The 26,077-nt window shown below is 30.6% G+C and overlaps 2 protein-coding genes across 3 annotated transcripts in view; one reads left to right on the top strand and one right to left on the bottom strand.

Moving 5' to 3' along the window:
• The window catches only part of LOC143201026 (uncharacterized), a 33,155-nt gene extending 21,366 nt beyond the window's left edge, over positions 1–11,789 (top strand). The window contains exons 4-9 of the mRNA XM_076411873.1: positions 980–1,191; positions 1,456–1,640; positions 4,249–4,607; positions 4,892–5,387; positions 5,490–5,613; positions 11,735–11,789. Coding sequence (XP_076267988.1) covers positions 980–1,191; positions 1,456–1,640; positions 4,249–4,607; positions 4,892–5,387; positions 5,490–5,613; positions 11,735–11,789 — 1,431 coding nt within the window. The remainder of the gene's footprint in view (positions 1–979; positions 1,192–1,455; positions 1,641–4,248; positions 4,608–4,891; positions 5,388–5,489; positions 5,614–11,734) is intronic.
• The window catches only part of Calx (sodium/calcium exchanger 3), a 330,536-nt gene that overhangs the window by 268,212 nt on the left and 36,247 nt on the right, over positions 1–26,077 (bottom strand). The window lies entirely within an intron of this gene.

Below are 26,077 nucleotides of genomic sequence, written 5' to 3'. Positions count from 1 at the left end.
GCAGATTGACATGAGACCTTAGTGAATATAGTAGTAAAATTATGATCAAGGTAGCATTTAAATTTCAGTTGTATTCACTAGATTATTACAAAAAACGGCTTAATTTTTTATTCTTATTTTCTATTCCCATACCATCACAAAAGCTTCCTCTTTATCATGTATCCTAATTTAAATAATCATGTAATTTCTCTTTTTTCAACAATTATATGTAAAAAAAGAATCAAATAATTTTAATAGATTTATAAATTGTAACCGAAATTTAAGTCATAAAACCCTTTCAGGAACCCATCAATATTATAATTGAGAAGTTTTCTTTTAAATGGAATAAAATAATAGGAGTTTTTAATATAATAAGTTTTATCTTTGTTTGATTTGAAACAAATCTAATTCCATTTAACGATTTTTTAATGAAATCAATGGCATTTATAGAAGAAAACCAATGTTTCGTGAGGTATTTTTTTAATGAATTAGAGAATTGTTTTTTTTTCAGCGTTATATTTTTACTACATCAAACTATATTCCAATATAATATCTCTACACGGTCATATTCATCTGCAATATAATAACTTATTTCATTTAAGTCGCTTACAGAATACCGAACTCTACCTCCAAACTTGTTAAATAAAGGAAATTTGGAAAATATTGCTACACATTTTTACAAAATCGCTTTACTGCCTCTCTCCTTGGAAGATTACGTTTTGTTTTGTGGGGAAGTACTTTACATCCGTGACTTATTTTCTTTTTCCCGTTTTATACGCAAAACACGTATGTTTCCGACAGCTGTTTTTAATAAACTGCCTTTTTGAGTGACGTACAATCTTGTATATATTTTTATGTCAAAAATTAAATTGTATTTGTTTCGAATTACAAAAATTGAAAATCTACATAAGACATAATACGTATAAATGTTCAGTCTAACATAGAAAAACATGTTTATAAAAAAATCGATGTTCTGTAATAACATATTATTCACTTTCAGACTGCAGTCCAACGGTCTTCAAACTTTTACTGCCTTCTTGGTATAGGACTTTTCAACAAGGGACAATCGATATTAGTAGACTTAGACAGCCATATTGGTTTAACGGCGTATTCAGTCACTGATGACAAATCATTAACAAGCGTTACAGGATTATTGGGTTCTAATATATTCTATTTTAGGGTTGGGGAAGGCAGTGTAAGACAGGGTGGCGAGTAAGACGGGGTACTAGGCTTGACATGTGTTTCCAATCAACCAATCAGGTTCGATCTTTCACCTGACCATCGACGGCCATGATAGTTGCATGAGTTCCAACAAAGGCGGCCGTCATTTATTTTCGTTATTGAGAAAAATATTATATTAGTTGATATTCTTATGATTTCATATAATTTTATGGTTGTGACAAGCGTTTTGAATGATAGCAGTTTAAAATGTTAGAAGAAGGCTATTCTAAAAAAATCGACCATAATAAATTCTAGATCCAGTGCATCTGGAACGTGCCAAAGGCACTTCTTCCGAAAAAATTATAATAAGAAAATACTCCATGTTTATATTGTGGAGATCTTTATTTGGAATTATCTGGAAGTAGGATCACTTGCTCGAATTGTCATGAACTGGCACATTGTGGCCGAGCAGGATGATGACGATAAAATAACATTTGTTTGTGAGCTGTGCCAACCTATTTAATATGGGAATGTCATACCCGATGTTACCTAATGGGGGTGTTCCGTCTTACCCGACATATGGGGCAAGATGAGTAAATATGCCATTTTTTACTTTTCGCAATATGATGATTATTTTTTCCAATATTCCTAGTTGTCTGCTGGTATGATTACCAAAGATAATTTTAATAATAAATATGTTTATGAAACTATACAAGTCTTTCATTATTATTAAATCTTGGCTTCCCTGTTTAATATTGATCAATTAATTTTGAAAATAACCAAAATTGTTTCCGTAAAACTACTGTAATCCACACAGAAAAGTTATACTTACAAGGCGATTTTAAAAGGATGACCTTTCTTTTTATACGTGCTTCAAACACACCACAATACCGCAGCAGCGGAAGAAAGGTCTGTTCATTGCATTTCAGATTGGACGGCTATTGGTCTATAGTTATAGATGCGGAAGAACATTGCTTAATAAAATTGTATTTAATAACTGCTATTTTAATAGTAAGCCTATCATTATGGTATGTGTACATTGAATTAAAACACACCGTCTGTGTTTATTCACCGATCCCTTACCAAATGGAAAGGAAAACATGGAGCCTAATATCGGAATCACCAAAAATTATCTCCACATTGAAATCTTCAAGTAAAATTAGAAATAAATATGAACATAGTATATTTCAAAAAGAAGTAACTTGTGCGATTTTAAAAATAAAAAACTAAACATGTTTTTTATATAGATTATATGGTAACAAATGAATATTCAACTTTGGGCGGCCAAAGGATGTGTAGTAAGACATCAAAGATATGAAGAGATTAGTTGAATAGTTTTTTTAAGGAAATAAATTATGAGATTTCAGTTATAACGAAATACTTTCAAAAAATAAGATAAAGAGGTTCAGAAAGAACAATTCAGATGCATAATATATGGTTCAGTTAACAGTATTTCCATTTTAAGTGTTTTAAGAAAAAAATTTCCATTTGAGGCAATGTAGATTTTTTTTATTTGCTAAATATAGAGATTGTAGTATAAAAATAAATACTGCCTTGTATTTTAGTATTCGAACATACGTAAATTTATGGTAAAATGTATAATTAGGAACTAAATTTTGAGACACCAAATTAGATGTATATTCATAGCAAATGTTGAGAAAATGATTTTTTTAAATTAATGTTGACTGATGACGACATAATTAACATACACAATATTAAATGTCTTCAATTTTTCTCAAATTTCAATTTTCATTTCAATTCCTTTTAAAAATTATATCATGAACGTCAATTGTCAGTTTAGATTTGATTTTTAATTTTTTATTTATTTTATTTATTTATTTATTTAAACCCGTCAGGCTCTTGGGCTATTTAGTGGATTTAATTTTTTTTTAATTCAATTCTTAGTTTTCCTACTAAAAATATTCACACATATGGCGCTCTCTCCGAGTTTGAAGCGCATAATTTAGTCACCTTCCATGTCTGTCTATGATAACCTATAAATAAAAGTTGCAATAACATATTTGACAATTATCATTGGGAGGTTAATAAATTCCATCCAATAACAAATATGAGTCTATGTATCAAATAGCGTACTGAATAAATGATGTTACAATATTAAATATAGTATATCCAAAGAAACAATGAACATACGTCATCGAGATATTTAATTTGAGATACAATTTTGTCTGATACGTTCAAACGTGTAACCGTATCAGCCTATAGACGTCATTCGGTTGTCAAATGTCTGCAAAATTCTTCAAAATATTGGTTATAATAACTACAGGTTATACATCGACCAACGTTATTTTAACGCTTTGCTTGTTTTGATAAATTTCAAATCGCTGCTTATTATTACTCTGATTGAAAATGCAGAAACCAGACAGAAAAGGTGGCATTTTTACTCAGTTACTTCGGATAAGAATTATAAAATATTAAGTTAAAATATAATATTGGATGAATCTAAAAAAGGCCTCATACGAAGCATGTGACGAACCTAGATCAGTTTGATGTTATCTCTGAGATCAAATATATCTTATATATAAAAATGAATCGCAAAATATGTTCCTAAGCGCATAACTCAACAACGCCTGGACCAATTTGGCCAAATCTTTTTTTAAAATGTTCGTTGAAGTTCAGGGATGGTTTTTACGGCGAGAAAAATTAGAATTATTGCTGGAAAAACCCTAAAAATAGCCCTTTTTGTTTGAATTTGTTTCGTGTATCAGTTGACAATTCATCTGTCATCTGTCAAAAGTCATCTGTAACAGACAACTTTTTTTTTTTAAATTTGATATGACTTGAACTCAAATCCTTTTAATCCGTACGAATTGTTTTATTTATTTAAAATTTTTTATTTGTTTAAAATTTAATTCAAATTTTAAATAAATAAAACAATTTGTACGGCTTAAAAGGATTTGAGTTCAAGTCATATCAAATTTTAAAAAAAAAGTTGTCTGTTACAGATGACTTTTGACAGATGACAGATGAATTGTCAAGTGATACACGAAACAAATTCGTATATCGTGTTTTGTGCAGAGTGTTTAGTTAGTTAGTGTTTGTTTAGTTCGTGATTAGTGAAAAAATAATTTATATTTGATTCGCGTGAAGCGCGAGCGCGACATTCAACTAATAATCGCGCAAGTTTGAATCCAGCTGCTTTCAGTTACGATGTGTCAATTGACTACAGTAACTACCAATGTGTTGTTATTGGTTCTATGAACTTGGTTTGCTCACACTGTAAGGCATTAAAATACAAAAACGAAGCCAATGGATTGTGTTGCGCAAATGGTAAAGTGAAATTGATACAATTGGATCCACCACCAGAACCATTGTACTCATTGGTTTCAGGAATAGGAACAGATTCTATACACTTTTTGACACATATTCAACAATATAACAATTGCTTTCAAATGACTTCATTTGGGGCAACAAATGCAGTTCGGGAAAATTTTATGCCAACTTTCAAGGTATGTATTATAGCAGTTACTCATAATTATTTTAGCGAACAAAATTTTCTGTCACCAAAGTTAAGATGTGTTACTAATCTTCAATTTCTTAATAATTACGAAATATATCACTTAGTCATCATATTATATGGTGATTCAGTTTCAGTGACACTTTTATTATATTTTATATTTGATAGATATTAGTTAAAACTAAATATATACTTTTTAAGATCAAATATTATTTAAGTTTGATCATTGACAATCCATTAATTTATACCACACCATAATATTTTTTTTATTTACAGATACAAGGGCAAATATATCACAGAGCAGGTTCACTGTTACCAGTGTCAGATAGCGACAACAAATTCCTGCAAATTTATTTTATGGGCAATTCACCACAAGAAATTGATCTGCGTTGTGCACATAACAATTTAGTAAAAAGGTCTATTGTAGAACAATTACAAACTTTATTTCATCAACACAATCAATTGATTATATTGTTTAAAACTGCCCTGGATCTGATGCCATCCGATAATCACAAAATTGTAATCAGAGCTGATAAAACACCTGCAGGTCAACATACAAGACGTTTTAATGCACCAACTATTGATGAAGTTGCTATCGTTGTAGTTGGAGAAAACTTGGAATCCCGTGATATTGTTTTACATCGTCGGAATTTTCAATTACAACCTATAAAGGAAACACACCGCTCATATGATGCACTGCAATATCCCATTATATTTTGGCAAGGTGAAGATGGCTACGATTTATCAATAAAAATGATAAATCCCATTACAGGTAACTAAAATATTAGTTTAGCTATGGCGATAATATCTCAGTCACTATATTATGTATTTTAATTTTATATTTGAATGTTATTAAAACAAAATCTGTTTACAGGTTCTGAAACCAACAAAAAAGTCAGTTCAATGAACTATTATTCATACCGCCTAATGATTCGGGAAAATGCAGATAATCGCATATTGAAATGTCGGCGATTATATCACAAATATGTTGATGACATGTATGTTAAAATTGAAACGGAGAGATTAACATTCATCAGGTTGAATCAAACCAAACTCCGATCTGAAGAGTATATTCACCTTCGAGATGCGATTAATACTGATGGAAATGCACAGAATGTCGGTCGGATGACTATTTTTCCAGCAACATACATCGGAAGCCCTCGGCATATGCACGAATATGCTCAAGATGCCATGTCGTATGTTCGTCATTATGGTACAGCAGATTTGTTCATCACATTTACATGCAATCCGCAATGGATAGAAATTAAGCAGGAGTTATTACCTGGGAAATCATCCATTGATCGTCATGATATTACAGCCAGAGTCTTTAGACAAAAGTTGAAATCTTTAATGAATTTCATCGTAAAACATAATGTGTTTGGTGAGACACGCTGCTGGATGTATTCTGTGGAGTGGCAGAAACGAGGATTGCCACATGCACACATTTTGATTTGGTTGGTTGAAAAGATAAGGCCAAATGAAGTTGATGCAGTGATATCAGCTGAAATCCCTAATGTACAAGTAGATCCTGGATTGCATGAGGTAGTTATCAAAAACATGATACATGGTCCCTGTGGAACTCTTAATCAAAATTCACCGTGTATGATGGATGGTAAATGTTCAAAACGATATCCACGGACATTAATATCGGAAACAATTACTGGTAATGACGGTTATCCATTGTATCGTCGCAGATCGACAGCAGACAATGGAAAATCAACAATTGTCAAATTAAATCAACAAGATATTGAAATAGATAATCGTTGGATTGTTCCATATTCACCCATTTTATCAAAGACATTCAAAGCACACATCAACGTTGAATCTTGCCATTCAGTGAAATCGATTAAATACATTTGCAAATATGTAACCAAAGGGAGTGATATGGCTGTGATTGGAATTGGTGCAGAGAATTCTAATGATGAAGTTACCCAATACCAAATGGGCCGCTATGTCAGTAGTAATGAAGCAGTTTGGCGAATATTTTCTTTTCCTATTCATGAGAGACACCCTTCTGTTGTTCACTTAGCTGTGCATTTAGAAAATGGACAAAGAGTGTATTTTACAGCACAGAACGCAGTACAAAGAGCTGCTCAGCCACCATCTACTACATTAACCAGTTTTTTTGAGACATGCCAAAACGATGATTTCGCACAAACATTGCTATATTCTGAAATGCCAAAATATTATACCTGGAATCAATCCTCAAGGAGATTTATACGACGGAAACAAGGAAAACCAGTTCCAGGATATACAGATGAATATTCCACCGATGCGATTGGCCGGATTTATTCAGTACATCCAAGCAATGATGAATGTTTTTATTTACGACTGCTATTAGTCAATGTACGTGGCCCAACATCATTCCAACAGTTACGAACTGTTGATGGTGAATTGTGTGGATCCTACAGAGAAGCCTGTCAACGTTTGCAATTGCTTGAAAATGACGCTCATTGGGATCAAACTCTCAATGATGCTGTAATATCATCACACACTCATCAAATACGAACATTGTTTTCTATAATCATATCTACATGCTTCCCATCAAACCCAATTGATTTGTGGATGAAGTACAAAGATTATATGTGTGATGATATTTTGTATCAAATACGGAATAGAATGGGAAATCCAAATATACAAATCAGTGAAGAAATTTACAATGAAGCATTGATTTCAATTGAGGACATGTGCTTGATAATGTCAAACAAACTATTAATTCAATTAGGCCTGACCGCGCCCAATCGTCCAATGCATGACGCTTTTAACCAAGAGTTGCATCGAGAAAGACTGTATGATCTCAACGCTTTGAAAGAATAAATTCAAACAAATCTTCCACTGTTAAATGAACAACAGAAGTATGTATTTGAAACTCTTATGAAAGTAACAAATGATGAAACTGGAGGGATTTATTTCTTAGATGCACCTGGTGGTACAGGAAAAACTTTTTTTATTTCATTAATATTAGCAACAATTCGCTCACAAAATAAAATTGCACTTGCAGTCGCTTCGTCGGGAATCGCAGCAACTTTGCTTGAAGGTGGTCGAACAGCCCATTCAGCACTAAAATTGCCATTAAATATGCAAAGCAATGAAACTCCAACCTGCAACATTTCGAAGAACTCTGCAATGGCAAAGGTTTTGCAGCAATGTAAATTGATTGTTTGGGATGAATGCACGATGGCACATAAAAAATCTTTGGAGGCTTTAGACAGAACCTTAAAAGATCTACGTAGCAATAATAACCGATTTGGTGGTGCAATGATTTTATTAGCAGGAGATTTTCGTCAAACATTGCCAGTGATTCCACGATCAACGCCAGCTGATGAACTCAATGCATGTTTAAAGTCCTCCAATTTGTGGAAACATGTTAAAGTACTTCATTTAAGCAAGAATATGCGTGTCGAGTTGCAAAATGACCAATCTGGAAACATATTCTCTAAACAACTCATTGACATTGGTAATGGCAAATTTCCTATAGACATGTTGACGGCTTGCTTTTGCTATGACTATAAACAAGTCCCAGGGGCAATCATTAAGTGTTTGTGGTATTAATCTAGAAAACCCATGTTTCTCACATGGTCAATTGTATGTTGCCTGTTCCCGTGTTGGAAAACCATCAGATTTGTTTATCTATGCGCCAGGTAATCAAACAAAAAACATCGTATACCACAAAGCAATATAATGATAATAATAATAATAATTATGATTCACATGATTAACAATAAAGCGATTACTTACTTTTCAATCCTTATATATGTTTTATTTAATTATTTTTTATTCACAACGCCCTATCACCAGGGTGATGGTTCTGTTCAGGAGAATTTTTTAAAATACGTAGGCACAAAAACTGCCACATTACAAATCTTTTTGACAGGACGAAGTCTGTCGGGTCAGCTAGTGAAATATATAAAAACAGTGAGTAGTTTTTTAACATAATTTAATACAATAATTTCGGAGGCAACTGTATCTGAAACATCCCTTCGTACACTGTTAGATAATTTAGGATTTGAATGGTGTAAAGATAAGCCACGAAGAGGTCTAACAGAACTTCCAGACGTTGCTTTTAAAAGAATACAATTTAATAGCATATTATAAAATCAAGGAACACTTATTATTTCAACTTGTGTATTTAGTTGAGACGTAGATATTTCAGAATGTGATCATTATACGCATGGCAAGATGATAATAAAAATAGTGCTATGACAACAAAAGTTGATGGGAAAAGTAAGGTATTATTATACATAACATTTATGAATAATTTATTGTTGTTTGTTGATTTGGAATGGTTAATAATACCTGTGGTTTGGATGAACTTGATTGAAAGAGAAATTAACAAAAGATGAAATCGTAAAAAATGTTAGATAGATTGGAAATTAACAGTTTAGTTAATAATTTGAATTAAAGTTTCTGAAGACAGGGTGATGAGAGTGGAAACAACTAGGTGAGTATATAATTAAAATACGATAACTGAAGGAAGTTGTATTGTAGAGAGTGGACGATTTATCTTAATAGATATGTGTGTTCGGAATTATACATGAGCATTAGGTTAGAATATATGGGGAGAGAATGAATGCTAACTATTTTGTAGACATAGTAAATGCATTAGGGAATCCAGTGATTAATTTAATCAAAAATAGTGTACACAGGTAGATAAAAGAAACAAAAAATACAGTGATATCAACATGACTTGACAAGGAAATACACCATCGTAGGAAATAAGAACTAAACGTAAAAAGGTAAATATGTTCTCTAATGAAAGTAGAATACATTACTTGGATATAAAATTGTTAATTAGGTGGATTAGGCCCCCAAGAGATGCCACTGCATAAAAAATAATACTTAGCCCTCATGGATGGTGAGGAAAAGGGTTCAATGTAAATATAATAAAACAACTCTACCCTATAAACTATTGTGGCTATATAATTAACTGTAGTTTAGAATTATTGGTTAATATATGCATTAGATGTATTATAATGTTAAAATAAATTATATTTGGTGACATGTTTGTTCATTATTTTATTTAGACTAGATTTTTTTTATATCTAATACTGAGAGTTGATGCGGCAACATTAGGATGTTTTGACGTCATAAATTTAAATCACATATGTTTAATACTATTTTGGATAAACTATACATTCAACTATCTCAATATGAAAAATGTATATTATATTAGCTTTAACATTAGTTTGACAGTTTACAAACGAAACAGATTTCCCTCCTTCTTGCATCACTATGTCAAATTTCTTGACGGTTCTTTCACTAACAATAAATAGGTTTTTAACTTATACCATATAAACGCTATATTATACACCAAGGGCAAATATTTCATCAGACCTAATCCGTATTTCTAAATCTGACGTCTCCATGATGCATTAAGATAGATGGATGTATCGTTACTGCACCAGAGACACATTAAACGTGTGGCTAGCTTTGCCAACACCCGAAATTTTTTAGATTTATCGAAATCAAGCAAATATATTGCTATAGATCCTACGTTGTGGCTTTCTGATTAATATTTAGGTAGCATTTTTTTTTCATATTAGACAAAATACAATTTAATGAAAATTGTTATTTTAATATACTACAATTATTAGAAATAGAGAATTACATGTTTATTAACTAAAAGGTTATTGCTGTTAAAAAAATTTCGGTTAATAAAATAATATGGGAAAATATGTATCATAATTTCCTAAATCTGCGACTAAAAAGGACCATGTCTGTGATCTAATTTATAGCTAATTACATGGTTATAAATATGCTATGATTCGCACTGATACCTTACACAGAATACGGTAGAGAAATTATATACAGATAGCATTTAAATTTCAGCTGAATCGCAATGCCAACTAAATACTTATTTCTACAAAATATGGCTTAATTGTTTATTCTTCTTTTCTGTTCCCATACCAACACAGGACTTTCCTCTTTATCATGTATCTTATTTTCTATATTTTTTTTTTATTTTTAAATATTATATGTATAAAAAGAGTTAAAAAATTAATAGATTTATAAATTGTAACCGAAATTTAAATCGATATATTAACATTTTTTTACTCATGTCAATGAGTTCTACGTCTGAAAATGGTATTAATTTAAAATTACCATAACTATCGCTCTTAACATTGACAATAATCTTATTATCCCGCGCTGTAGGTAATTGTAATTGATGAAGCATGAAAAAAGGGGTTATTATCAAGTGTCAAAAAATATCACTAGAATAGATTTAACAAAGCTAATTTTTAAAATATATATCAAAAAAGTACAGAAAAATATAATAGTTATTGGGTAGGTATTCAGTACTGTCAGTATTTAATAAGCTTTAAGCTCCATCAGGGCATCAACGTTGACGTTCTCCAGCTCGTAGATAATGATGGCTTAGTCAGAAGAGTAAAGAAAGTAAAATCATTTGATCTAATTCAGTGAAGTTATACGTAAAAAGTGCATATTAGTGACATAGATGTTCAGCCCACAGTGTCTATCGTAGAATAAGTACTTATAATTATAAAATCGTAGAAAATTGGGATAAAAACAAAAAATAGCTTATTAGTGTTAAATTACCAGATTTATATAATAAATAATTGCTATAAAAAAATCAGCATATGACCCATTCTATATAAACGAACAAACTAGCTCTAATAATCGTTTATTCCAAAAAACTAAATTATATTAACACATTTAATTAATATTATTTTTAATAATTATAATTATTTTTCTTATTATTTCCCTACTGCTAGTGATATTTAGTGACATATAAGTAATATGATAGTTAATATATATAAACCGTAAGTTGTAGTCACCAATGCCAAATTATTCTATAAAATGTAATTCATACACTACCAAATTATGAAAAAAATTCCGAATCCTTATTAAATTTATACTACATAATTATGATACATATATCAGCTATATTAACATATATTAATCTCAAATCTCTTATTACAAGCATAAACAGGGTTATTAAGAAAAAAAGTTAATGTTTCATTTTACGTGTACTTTATCTTCAAAAACAGTCAGCCGTTTGCTAGAATTTCTCTTTTCCTAAAATAAAGCTATTTTCCTTAGATATATTTAATTTAGGTCTGATGTTGATGAAATCTGTATTATCGTTTGCTCGTTTAGGAACAAAAAGGCCCAAAGCGAGACCGCTTTGGCTAAATTAATTATCAGTCAATGACGCGACGTATTCCCAACGTTCATTCATGAAGTGAATAAGGAGCCTCCCGGGCGGATTTAGAATATGCCTTGATATTTTATTATCGGTCGATAACGAAAGGGTTCCTAATATCAAGATAAACAGTATTTAATAATGTTAACCAGAAAAACGTTCAAATAATGACAATCCGTTTAAAGATGCTAAACTACATATTTTTATTTAATTTTACAGAATTTCTTGAATTTATTACCGATAAATAAAGTTTAATTTCAATATGCAGAATTGTATTAAGATCAATCTGAAATGATTGAGAATTGTTAATCAAAATCCAATCCAATAAAAAATCTAGAAAAATTCTAATAAAGATCTAATTAACATATAAATGAATCATAATAATAATCATAATCATAAATAATATATAAATAGCAGGATTTTTAATACCTGACATTGGCATTCTATATAATAAACTTAAATAATAAAAACTTAAAACAAAATAAAAAGTACTCGGTATTTTTTATGTCTTCGACTTCGATAAAATAAAAACTTTTTTATGAGATTAATTAAATACAAAGGAAATGAGACCTTTATGTAAAATTATAACATTATTACCAGTCTTAGTCACTATAATATGTATGGCTCTTGATATACAACAATTTTTTACATGTAGTTTTTAGATTAATGTAAGTTATCCATCACACTTCTGTAATAGTTTGTTGCCAGTCTTGGGACCACGTCAATAACATCTGTATTCTATCCAAAGAAACAATAAGCATACGTTATCAAGATCTTTATTGTATTGCCTGCCGCAATATGTAAATTCGTTTTAGAATCAGACAATATTTTCCTTGTCATCTTATTCCAGTTAAAAAGAGATACAATGCTGCCTGATACGTTCCAATAAACGAATGATCCTACAAAAGTCGTTCCGTTGTCAAATGTCTGAAAAATTCTTCAAAATATTAATTATAACAACTGCAGGTTATATACCGGCAAACATTTTGACGCTTTGCATGTTTTAACAAATTTCAAATCGCTGCTTATTATTACACTGATTTAAAATTCTGAAACCAGACAAAACAGATTACGTCTCTAATCAGTTACTTCGAACAGAAACGAAATATTGGAGGACTACTCTTGTCAGTAAAATTTACATTTTTACTCTTAAATATTAAGTTGCAACGGTTTTACTAAAAGAATTTTTTAGCATATTGCAGCTGCACAGAATATTAAGACACTGTCATTAAAATATCACAAATCATGAAAAATGTAGTCTTGCATTGATCGAAAAAAAAAGATCTTCATACGAAGCGCTTAATAAAAAAAAGCTTCATAAAAAGAGCTTCATTCTATCAGAGATGAAATATATGAAATACATAAAAACAGTGAGTAGTTTTTTCAACACTAACATAATTAAATCAAATTCTTTCGGAGAAAACTGTCTGGAAAGTACCCATACATAGCTCAGAGCTATGAGATATGGTATTTGAGGCATATAGACAATCCCTACTGTTCGCTAATATAGGATTTAAAAAGTGTAAAGGTAACCCACGAAGAGGTTTAATGGAACTTCTAGAGATTGCTTAAAAGAATACACTTTTTAAAAGCATATGATGGATATTTAGAATGGATACTTTAGAATGGTATATTGGGTCACGCATGGCAAGATGATAATAAAAAGTGTTAAGACAATAGAAATTAACAGAAAAGGTAAATGTTGGTACAACAATTGGTTAGGTACTATTAGTTATAACATTTATTAATAATTAATTGCAGATATATTGTTCTTGTTCCTCTTTATTGTTGAGTTGGAATAACACCTTTAGTTTGGACGAACTCGATTAAACACATTGAAGAAGAAATTGACAAAAGATGAAATCGTGAACAAATGTTAGAAATTAACAGCTTAGCTTGAATTTAACTTTGTGAGTGGGGGATTATGATTCAATGCTAATTATTTCCCAGGCAGACTGATAAGAGTATAAACAACTGAGTATATAATTAATATGCGGTAACTGTAGGAAGTTTTATTGTAGAGGGTGTGATTTATGTGCATAGATATGTGTGTAATTGTTCATAATTATACATGAACATTAGGTTAGAATGTATGATGAGAGGATGAATACTAACTGTTTTGTAGATGTTTGTGGTAAATGCATTATGGAGAATTCAGTGATTGTTTTTATCAAGAATGGTGTACACAAGTAGCAACAGAAGAAAAAAATAAATACAATAATCAATTAAATCGACTTTACAAGGAAACACGACATGGAAGGAAACAAGAACTAAACTTAATAAAACAAATATGCTACTAATGAAAATAAAATACATTACTTGGATGTACAATTGTTCATTAGGTGAATTATGCCTCCGGAGGATACCACTACATAAACAACATGCTTAGAACTCTACCTTATAGGTGGCGTGGCGAAGAGTTTAATGTAAATATCATAAAACAACTCCAACCTATAAATTATTATGGCTATATAATTAACATTAGTTTAAATTATGCGATAATACATTAGATGTACTATAATACCAAATAAATTGTTTTTGATAACATTTTTGTTTCATTATTTTATTTAGCCTAGAACTTTATTACATGTCAAAACGAAAATAAACTAAAGCACAGAGTTAATGCGGCAACATTGCGACCTTTTAATGTCATTTTCCTAACTTAATTTGAGATTTTATTTTTTGGTTAGTATAATTGCATACATTTTCAATCATTTCATCAGGTGTCAGTAACCGCCATGATTCATTTAAAGACATGTTTCGTTTTTCGTAATCTGAACCTACGATATCAGGTAGGTGAGTTACGGTGTTGTGACTTCTAACTCTGAGGTACTTGGTGAATTTTTAAACCACTTGAATAGATTTTTATCGTTATAATATGTATTAATTGATTGTTGAATATCCTAATAACATTCTTGTACTAAATTATTGTTAGAGAAAAAGTCACTTGATTCAGAAAAAGTTTCTCTTAACAAGTTGTCCTTGTCACTTACGTTTTCTTCATCGCAAGATTGAAAATCTTTCGAATACTCCAAGAGATTTTCGTATCATTATTTCAATAAAAGGCCTGAAACAATATCAAATAAATAAGTATACACTTATTGAAAAAAAAAAACGTATCAGAAATCTTGGGTCCAATTTGACCAAGCCAGAGCACGTACCTTCCACTAAGCTTCAAGCACCGAATGTTCGGCATCAACAGCAGTTTGCGAGGTCTCAAAGTCAAATAGTTTCTTTAATAGGCTGAATGGCTATTTTTGAAAAACTACTTTATGGCAATTCTACGTATCTATTTTGAACGGGATAAAAGTTATTTCTACAAAAAGATATTTTGGCGCGCTAAAATGCTCCAAATTTGAGTTTGACGTAGTTGTTTTGGTGGCACTGTACAATTTGTATATATGATATATACTTGTATATATTATAATATACACTATATATATTTGTAATTATATATTTTCGTTTCAAGACAGAAAAAGTTAAAAAATGTGATTAAATCCTACAAGACGCGAACCCACCGGGGTATAGTTGGTGAATTTCTTCACAGCAATAAGACCATTCTAATGTAACTATTTACTATTTCACGTAGCTTTAATTATGCCCAAAGTGTAATTAACGTAATTTGGAGGTAAAGAACACTGTCGCTATCATTTGAGGTTAGGCCTCATTTGTTTTGTTTATTGTATATATAAGTTCCTAAAAATTTTATTGGTTATTCAGTCGCCAAATACGGTAAAGGAACACGGACTGGATAGAAGGATAAGAAACTAATGGATTAATCATTAAATCAAACCAACACTAATCAATTGTTGTTCAAAATTTAATGTTTTATCTTCATAATTAGCTAAATACAGTGCTGCTTTTTTATTTATATTTATTTTAATGGAATACGCTATTGGATGCAAAAGTTTCCGAAGCTTAAAAATTGGATAAAATCCTTACGTAACAGCTCACATCGCTAACGAATTAGTACATCAAATAAACTGTACAGTTCCGATGCGACTAAATTTAAAAGCTTTTAGTTGGAATCAGCATTATATCGAATATCTAAGGAATTAAAGTACTATTTTTCTAGCTGATGAGAACTGTATGAGAAGAACAGTAATTCATTACTAAGTTGGCTGAATTAACACAATTATAAAATACTGTGATAAAATTAACCTTAATTAAATATTATTAATAATAATTTTTCCCAAGGAGAGCGTTAAATTTTTTGCCAATGTATAAAAAACAACGAAACCGGATCGCTAACATAGACCTAACAAAATGTTAAAATAAGCCACAAAGCTCCGGTAAAATACGAACTAAAAGCTTTTAGTTCATAATAAGCTTTGTCTTGTACACCTAAACTTTACGATGAAAAATACGTTTATCTCCTTTTTCTTCGAACTTTTTAGTTTCACCACAATTACGTCTGTAAGGTGATTTAAAAGATGTTTAAGTTATCACTGTTTTCTTAATATTTTTTATTTTTGAATATTAAATATGTTCGTTACATAACTTTTCAAAATAGCTAGCTTTGCTAGCTTTAAGATGTTGAAGACTCAACTAAAACGCAACAGTTTACAGCAATTCGGATTTTTTAAGGAAAAGTATATTTTGTGAAAAATTTTGATTTTTCGAATGCGTCGAAAACGAATGAATTTATACCAAGTTAATCATATTGGCGAAAAGTTTCATTTTTCAATTTGAAGGAATTGGGTGGTCAACAAATGCTGTGTGAATCCTATAGCAGCCACACTCCATCGATTTCAACATGTTAATTTCCGTTATAAGTTTTCAAAGTGATGATTTAGGCACCGAAGACAAAGAGAGCACTGGATAGCCAAAAAAATGAAGACGAGGATTTGAAGGCATTACTTACTCGATGAAACCATCATACACTAACGTCCACATTTGATGCGTTTGAGCAGAGCAGCACGTGAAAAATGACTTACCCCACCCGCCGTAATCTCCAGACCTTGCTCTTATAATATGGAATAAATATGGAACGATCCGTGAATAGTCTGAAAATATACATCGTTCTTTCGAGATACAGTCCGTTAATGCCTGGAAGATGGAAAACGGTAACACCTATCGATGAACAATAATTTTAATAAATTACATTACACCCATTTTTCACTAAAGCTTCAAATTTTCAAAAAATCCTTTAGAACTAATTTATAAGCCTAATATATATGTTTTCATATATTATTTTAATTATAAAAAAGAACAATGACAATTCTTATGACACCGAAAAACTTACAAGAGCTTACAAGAGCTTACAAATCTAATAAGAATTCAAAATTGTTAATTGTTCATCAATTTTTTTTCAATCAAGTATCGATGGCTGTAAATGAGAGTCTAGAGCTTTTAGTTGCAAAGCAAAATATCGATATCAAAAACTTACAGTCAAGGGAGGGCAAAAAACCTGGGAAAAAGTGAATTTTGCGTGATTTAATATCAACTTTTTGTGTTCGCCGATATATCCATTTTTTTAAGTATCGAAATATCAATATTTTTCTCTTTCGATATCTATATATCGATATCTTCTTTCTAGTGTATGTAGGATGTAGTCAGCTACTAATGGTGTTTATTCAAACAATAATTTGAATTTATCCTAATATTAAACTAATTAAACCGTATTATTATTTTAACAATATATAATTATTAACTTCAAGTACTTTTTGTAGGTCACCAACACCTACTGGAACTGTACTTAAAAAATATAACAATGTATATTCGTCCAAGCATAAAATTGAATTATACCCAGAGAAATGTTTTAATTTAACACCGTTTTACCTTTTAAGACCTTTTTAGACGAAACAAAAGCCGACACGCAAGAACAGTTATCCAGAAAAAAAGCACATATACGCACATATAAAAGGGTAGATAACTTTTCCCGGAAAGTTCTCTAACTATTCAACAGAACATATTACCGGCTAAAAGCTGTTCGTTCTACTCAACTGTTATTTGTTGGACATCCGATCGTATTGTATTACATTATTAGTTGTTAAGGGCGTACATCTGAAATGTATATTAAAGTTTTACTTTATTATATTTTTAAAATTATAATAACGTTTTCATTCATAAACAGCGTTTAGGAAAAAAGTAATTTCGATTAAAACCTAAAGTGGCATATCACTAATAATACTTATTTAATAGAAAAATAGAGATTTAACTTCAAAGGATATTTTTGGAAAATGTTTAGCGACGTCCAACATGTAGATGTCGCTACCTTTAACATATTACTTGCTTTATTCTCTATGCTAAGAGCTGCGACGGGATCTAATTGGTTCATCTCGTTCTATGGTTTGTTTATTTTATACGCCATTTTCAATATGCCCTATATAGAGAACATTGTGATTAGCTTTTTATAACGTTTATACATTAAATTATTATTTTATTTTATTAGTATATACAACTCCGTAGATGATATCCATTCTCGTTCTAGAAAGTGTTGTGTGCCCGGATGCACAGATAGTGAAGAAATGTATCATCGTTTTCCGTTAAAAAAGTACCCGGCGATGTTTAAGAAATGAGTAGAAAACATTAAAAATCCTAAACTGGTTGGGTTAAACATGAAACAGATTTATGATTCAACTTTCCCTTTAAGTACTTATGAACAACTTAGTGATGGTGAACATAATACCACGAGCCCAGACTATGTACAAATGGAAGTGGGTAAAAATCAAAACGATATGGAAGGAAAATTGAAAGAGTCAGTCACATTTCTATTCATTATTGTTACCATTAATTTCTAAACTATCTTACTATATTTGTAGTTCCTATTTCCATCGTTCCAGGCCCACAACCAGGGTCATAATCGTACAATATCGCCAAGACAATGTCTCGTACCCCAAACTCGCAACAAAATGGTTTTATTATACTGTCAGTAGGTTTTTGAGCTATGTCTTATTTTATTCAGGGATTTTGCCACGTCGATAATATAACAAAATTTTTGCCAAATGTTTTTTAAAAAAAGTAAATTTAAAACCTTTCAATTGTACATTCCATAATTATCTTTCAGATAATATATTAAAAGTAATAAGAAGGTGCACTATTGAGTAAAACAGGTAAACAGAATCTTAAGAGAAAAAGACTCAAAGTTTGCTTTCAGTATAAGAAAACAAAAGACAGAACCCTGATAGATCTTATTAAATTGATGACAATAAACAAATATGAAAAAGGAAAATGACAGAAAAGATAATTTTGATTGGCAATGTACCAATGTTTTTTGCTTACAGTTAAATTATATATATATATATATATATATATATATATATATATATATATATATATAGAAAAAAATTGTTTTTTATTTAAATTTCATTGGTGTATTAAACATGACGTCAAGGCTGTTACGTGCTAAACATTACTAATGAGCCAATCAAATATCTTTACAGTAAAATATTTTTCTTACAGGTATTTATAATGGAGATTTAAATTGACCAATCAAATTACTTGAATGGCCCATTATGGCGCCCTCTGTTAGAGAGATAAAAGATTTGTGTTATATTATTCCATAGAAAAATTCCATTCCTTTCTAGAGATCCACAGAACATTCAAATATAAAAGTAGTTCTACTTCGTTTAAAATGAAATTATAAATTTCCTTTTAATATTAATCAGTAATTTTTTTTCTCTTTTTTAAAGTTGCTACGTGAAAGAATTTGTACATCTCCATCTCGCTTATACTGGCGTTGGAAAATATAGAATACATTACTCTTTTCAAAACCACAAAAATATCTAGAATATTTAGTTTTGTGTTACATTAATAATTCTATAGTAATAATAATTAAATTGTTGTGTTATTATTGGTAGTCTAATATACATTGATTTTAAAATATGGAAGAACAGGGGTCAGTGCAGAATATACGTGTTCAAAAATGTTTATGAAGTATGAAATCTATTATTCCTGTATCTATAAAGAATTTTTTTGGCGAGGCCGAAGTACTCAGCGATAACAGGGTATGTTACTGATTTTTTTTAATAACATCCTTTAATTTTCTAACTCAGATTGACGGTTTGATGGCACAAAAGAATTTGGGACGTGGTCGTGTGACACCTAATTTTTTTACCTAAAGTTGTACACCCCCAAAGTTTTCAACCACGCGCCGCCACTGATGGTGTCAGACGAAGATGTAGGAATTCTTGTGTGTATAAATTGTGAGCTAGGAAAGGACGGAGATAAATGCTTGGCACAGTTAATTTTAAATGTGTTTATTTTCTCCAACGGAAGTATAAGCGAGACAGAGATGATGTATATATATATATATATATATATATATATATATATATATATATATATATATATATATATATATATAATTTTAAAGAAAATAGGATTACTTTTATACTGAATGTTCTGAGGATTTGTAAAAAGTGATGGAATAATAACACCACAAATGTTTTATCGTGTTTTAATATATTAATTGTTATTTTTAAATAACATAGTATAACAAATATAAATAGTACAGTACAAATTAAACAAAACCTAAAAACTAAAGATGTTCAATAACCATAACTACTAAATAAAATGTAAACGATACCTTTATAGAATCCTTGAAAAGTCTAATCTATGACGAACCTAAAATTGATTGTACAATAACTACCAGACCCTTTCTAAATAAAAGTTTTATTTATTTTTGAACGAAAATATTTTTAAATTACTGTTCAGGAATATTATCATGTTCAACTTTTCTCCTGTGAACCGATTTCTTCGATCGTTAATTATTTGCACAGATTTTGAAAAAACTCGTTCCAAGCGGACAGATGTTATGGGTCTAGAAGAATAGTTTACGTGTAGGTGATATAATTCAGGTAGTGTCATTTTATGGGCTTGCCAAAAATCTATTGGGTTTTCTAAACGCCCAATAAATGGTATTTCCAAATACTGCTTAATCTGTAAAGTTGCTGCAGTACTTCCATTCTAGCCGTTTCTTGTATCAAAATATCTCCAGATGTTAATACATTCTTGGTCAGTAGTTGTGTCTTGAATTTCGAGTTGTGCAACTATATTTGTATTTTTGAATTATTACCAAATCCTGCTTTTTTAAATCTAGGATCTAAAAATGTGGATTTCGCACATATACACATCTAATAGAAGATTTTGTAATTTTTCCCCATTCTCTTGTTAACATCCTAGATTTGATGGAATGTTACAGTCCTCTTATTAACAGTATAATTAAAGACATCGTGGGATATCTTTCATCAGATAACTCGGTGGTCATTATTTTAATGGGTTTAAAAGTTGAATACATTCTGTTAAGATAGTCTATTCGTCAACAAATAAAAACAGTGGTGCTCTTCTTAATAGCAATCAAAATAAATTGTTGAATGGTAGAGTTTTCCTATCAGAAAATATATTTATTACAAATATTTAATATAATTTACTCACCTCTTTACGGTTAATATTTTTAAAAGAAATTTAACTGCTACTGCAAAAAATTCTTCAAATCTTTTGGAATCGATGCAATTTCTGAAACCTCTCGAACCTAATTTTAGTTTTCAAGACAAACAAAAGGCTTGGACAAAAGTCGTGAAAATTTATCAAAAAAGCATTACCTACTATACCACCCCAAAGTATTGCCTATTATGCCAGTCAAAAGTATCTTACTATTTATCATTAACAATCTTATTTCTTTGCCCTCGAAAACTAGCGTTCCAAAATGCTGCTATATTAATTTACAATATATAGTTATTCACAAGCAAACTACAAAAAAAAACATAAAACCACATATATTACATATAAATCTATATAAGCATAAATTCGGCGCATACTTTCAAGGTCGCGGCTAGGACGACCCAGCCACATTGTTATCAGTCGAATCAACTAGTAGAACCGAAAATAGTAACTAAAAGTAAATGACTGGGTCAATAGTAAATAGTAATAAAATCAGTCGGACCGAAAATACTGACTGAAAACAGTCGCTAGTAAAAACAGTCGAACCAAATATAGCGACTGAAACAGTCGATAGTAAAAACTAGTCATTTACTAAACAGTCGATAGTCGATTTCAGTCGATTGTTCCCAACACTATTATAAACATTTGGAAAAAAATAGAAATATCGATAGGAACTTTTGTAGATAATGGCCAGAACATCTGTAGAAGTGATTGTAGATAAAAATAAACCCAATAAACCATTGAAAAAACGAAAATAAAAAAGAAATATCAAGCAAAACTAAAATGGATATGTGCATAGCAATTTACGCACAACCCAAACTTTGGTTACAAGATGTGAGTATTGTCAAAAAGAGACAAAACTAAGATACAAGCAACAGAAATGTCAGCCTTAGAAAAGTCAGGGATGTAACAAAGATGAGTTGATGTGTAACAAGACTGGATGAGAGATAAACAAATAAGAAAAGACCACCACTCAACAGATAACTCAGTTGGTGTCGCCAACTTATAACGCAGGAATAATAGGAAAATATAGAAGAATATAGAGGAATATATATAACCAAGTGTTTCTTATTTATTAATTTTTTTTGCGCCACAATACCTTCAAAATCATTAAACACAGAAACTCTAAACTAAACTACTCGTCAAATATTATATTTTAACCATATCTATCAATAATTGAATTAAAAAATCCATAGGGAATACGATTCCCATCGTATCGCATCGTATAAATCTTTCCCATTCGATGCTTCTATTAAAAATCTATTAAACGAGACCATGATAAAACGCTTTTATGAACAGTGATACCCATTTCCATTAAGGCCTATTTATAATCGCAAAGAGGTTGTTATGCGGATGGGAAACAGTGGAGAAATCCCGTTCTTCGCTACAGAAAAACGGAAAAGCTATTGACGGAGACGTATCTTTTATTCGAAAAGGTTTAAAACCCTTTATTACCTAAAAGTAAAACCGTTTAATATCTGAAAGATATACATCATTGTTTATTATAATTATTAAACTGTTCTATTAATTATATTGGGATTTTGAATAATTTTTTGATGGTTTTCTTAATTATCCCTTAAAAAATAGTAATAAAAAGCATATAATCGAAAATATTATCCATCATTATCTAGTATTTTTTTATTATCTTTCAACCGTTTCCATCTTCCACGTTATATTGAATTTCTTCATAAAAACTGGGATTAGTAAATAGGGAAACGAATTATGTTCCTCTGTCACTATAAAATAATTCTTGCAAACTGCATCTTCCAAACTACTTTCAGAAAACATGGCAGACAACAGTTAAACTGCAAACATCAGTTATTAAAATTAGCAATTCTGTTAATAAAAATCTAGCTAAACTAACTAGACTAGCTAACTAGTTCTCTCCTCGTCTGCCACTTCTTCGATAGCACTCATAGCGAACTGCCGTTGGAGCGCTTTTATTCGTTTATTGTTATTAATTAGATCGGCGCCCTGGTGATGATTTCAGCTAGACTTTCTTGCGAATTAACGAAACACTTTACTTTACACTACTTAACTTATTTGCATTAATTACAATTTAAGTGAACCAAGGCGATCTTTCATATAGTTTTTTCTATCTAGACTTGATCTCGACCCTGATCTCATGAATTGTCGTGAATTCTGAGTTTAACCAATTTAAAGTGAAAGAATGAGGGTTAGAACACCTCGGTTCGATCTATTTAAGGTGGCATGTATATCAAGCCTTCTCCCAAAGTATGCTGCATTTGCTAATCACCTTCTCTTATAGCCAATGGTCAATTATAAAAAAATTTCCATATCCCAAAGGCCAGGCAGTGGTCACAAAACATGATCTAATACTGTCCAACAATATACCAGAGTTATGTCTCCGATATCTTTAACAATTCACCTAAGTAATTCCGATTGAATTGAACTAAAATTGTTCTTATTCTGGATGATGTTAATTTCCTTCAAGAATGATTCGTTCCTTTCAAACTTCCTCTAACTTTTCAAACCCTTTTCGCAGATTTATCTACCTTTATTTTCAAAATATGCCTCATTCCTAGGCAATCATTTCTCTATTTTAGGCAATGTTTCCTTGTAATATATTTTTGATTTATATTGTTTGTAAAAAGCCAGTGGTAGCTGATTGCTAGATAACGAAAATACGGTGCGAGGTTAGGAGCCAATTCCAACCGAAATTCGTTCGATCTAATAATAGAATTTGCTATTCGTTACTGATGAGGTTTACCTTTCTCAAAATAATCAATAACAATCAATAATAAACAACAAGCTATGCGTGTTTTAAAATGTAGATCCCATAAACTTTCCAGTCATCATAAATTTAAAAGTACCCTTACCGTCTGATACGTTCAAGTCTGATTCATGTCATGCAAAGTCACTTTACGGGTTTTCAAAGCTGTTTTGTAAACATTTTCATGTTTCGCCGGTGTTCCATTATGCCAGTCAATAATAGTTTATTTCCATGGTCCAGTGTCTTTATAATGCTTATCAAACCAATGCTTTAAAAGTTTAGTTTCAGCATCATTTTTCTTATCAGAAGAATAAGTTGTTTAACTATAATAACATCAATTTAACTTATAAGGTAGTAGTTTGATGATTTACTCTAATCCTTCCAATAAAACAGCCTATGCACGTCATAGACGGATTCGAATGTACTGCCGAATGCAGTTTGTGCAAATGTAAAATTTGTTTTAAACTCGTAGCGGATTTTCCTTCTAATTTTATCCTAATTGAAAAGAGATATAGTGATCTCTGATGTATCGGAAAATCGACCGAATCAATCAATAAAATTCGATTTGTATTGGTACTAGTCGACACTTTTGTAAAATGTCTACAAAATTCATCAAAACCTTAGTGATAACAATTAGAATTCTAAATCTAAATCAAAATTCTAAGTTAATACGGCAAGAGTGCGACGTGCTGACCTCACAAATTTTAATGACGTCCAATGGCTATTTTATTGGATAGACTATAGTTGATAAACCTCTATTCGATGGCATTGTTGTTGAAGCTTACTTTACCTATTTCTTCGGTTTTTCAGCTAGTACCGTGGAATTATCGATTTTTTCGAACTAGCATCTTCCTCTCTCAACGAATTAACGGCGTCCTTCAAATATTTCCTGTGTCCATAGTGCACTTCGATCGAGTAATTTGAGTTCTAAGTTGGTGTCGTCGACACTTCCTGTCGAGAATTTATTGAGTTATGTTTAGACTAAGACTATAGATAACAAAAAAGATTCTGCCGAATCGTAGTCAAAATAGTAAACTTTTTTTTATTAATTTCAGTTTCTATTCCCACGTATTCCAATAAATTTACTTGTTCTGTTGTCTTATTACTTAAATTTGTATAATTACTTCTTCTGGACTTTAACCCTCTGTTTAGAGGTTTCCGTAGATGATTTGGACTGTCACTTTTTATTAATATATCAGCAGAAAAACTCCTCTCAACATTTCAATCTGTGTATAATCCTGTCTTTTCGACCTGATATTTATTTATTATTTCATGCATCAATATTTTGAACAATGTTGTCTTAGTCCTGTTTGAATTCTGTAAGTGTTTATTTTTATATAGTCGTATTAGAGCATAAGAATCAGTATACAACCAATATTAACAATTACATCAATTTTTTTATCGATTAAAATTTTTAAATCAAATATAAACAATCTGTTGGCAAACCTGAACTAACACTACATTACAAACGGGAAAACCGTAACGCTTCGGTGAGATTGCAAAAAATAACAACTTCTGCCCGTTAACGAGCCTTGTGTGATTTAAAACAACCAACTTTATTAGCGAAGTTTGATTTGATTTTTTTACCTTTTACAAAAGTTTGAATAAACGACACCTTAACAACCTGAGGGTGTGCACATTAACATTTTTTATGACTGCGTAAAAATGTGTCCGTTTAAAGGCTCACAATGGTTTTTATATAAATTTCTATATTATTAACAACAAACGTAAATTATTACAATTACTCAAGGTAATCAATGCTCAAAACCATATAACACTCTCATTATTATGTAACCAACTAAAGGTAATTTATTATTTTCAGGTTTGTGGAGTTTCCAGTTTAGTTTCCGTGTCTTCCATCGTTACTCTTATTAATTTATATTGTTACAAACAGTGATTCTAAAAAAAACAACAGAAAAAGCAAGTCTTCAAATTGCATTTGAGAAAGCAGTATTTATGACTGGTAACAAAATAACACCAAAATGTTTAGAAACTAAATATGTCACAATCCAAAGAGTTTCTCATTTCAAATATTTGGGCGAAACTGAATTGGAAATGATCGCTAATACGACTCGCTGTCAAGAAATTAAGCTAAAGCTCTCGATTTGAACAGAAAGAGGGACATAGCAGAAATTGAAAAGAAAGAAAGAAAATTTATAAGAAAAATGTTAGGCCCAAA

Source organism: Rhynchophorus ferrugineus, unplaced genomic scaffold (genome assembly GCF_030347505.1).
Source record: "Rhynchophorus ferrugineus isolate W39M unplaced genomic scaffold, kcgeb_rfMv2 rfM8, whole genome shotgun sequence".
Taxonomy (NCBI): Eukaryota; Metazoa; Arthropoda; class Insecta; order Coleoptera; family Curculionidae; genus Rhynchophorus; species Rhynchophorus ferrugineus.
This window is presented reverse-complemented; position numbering and strand designations above follow the sequence as displayed.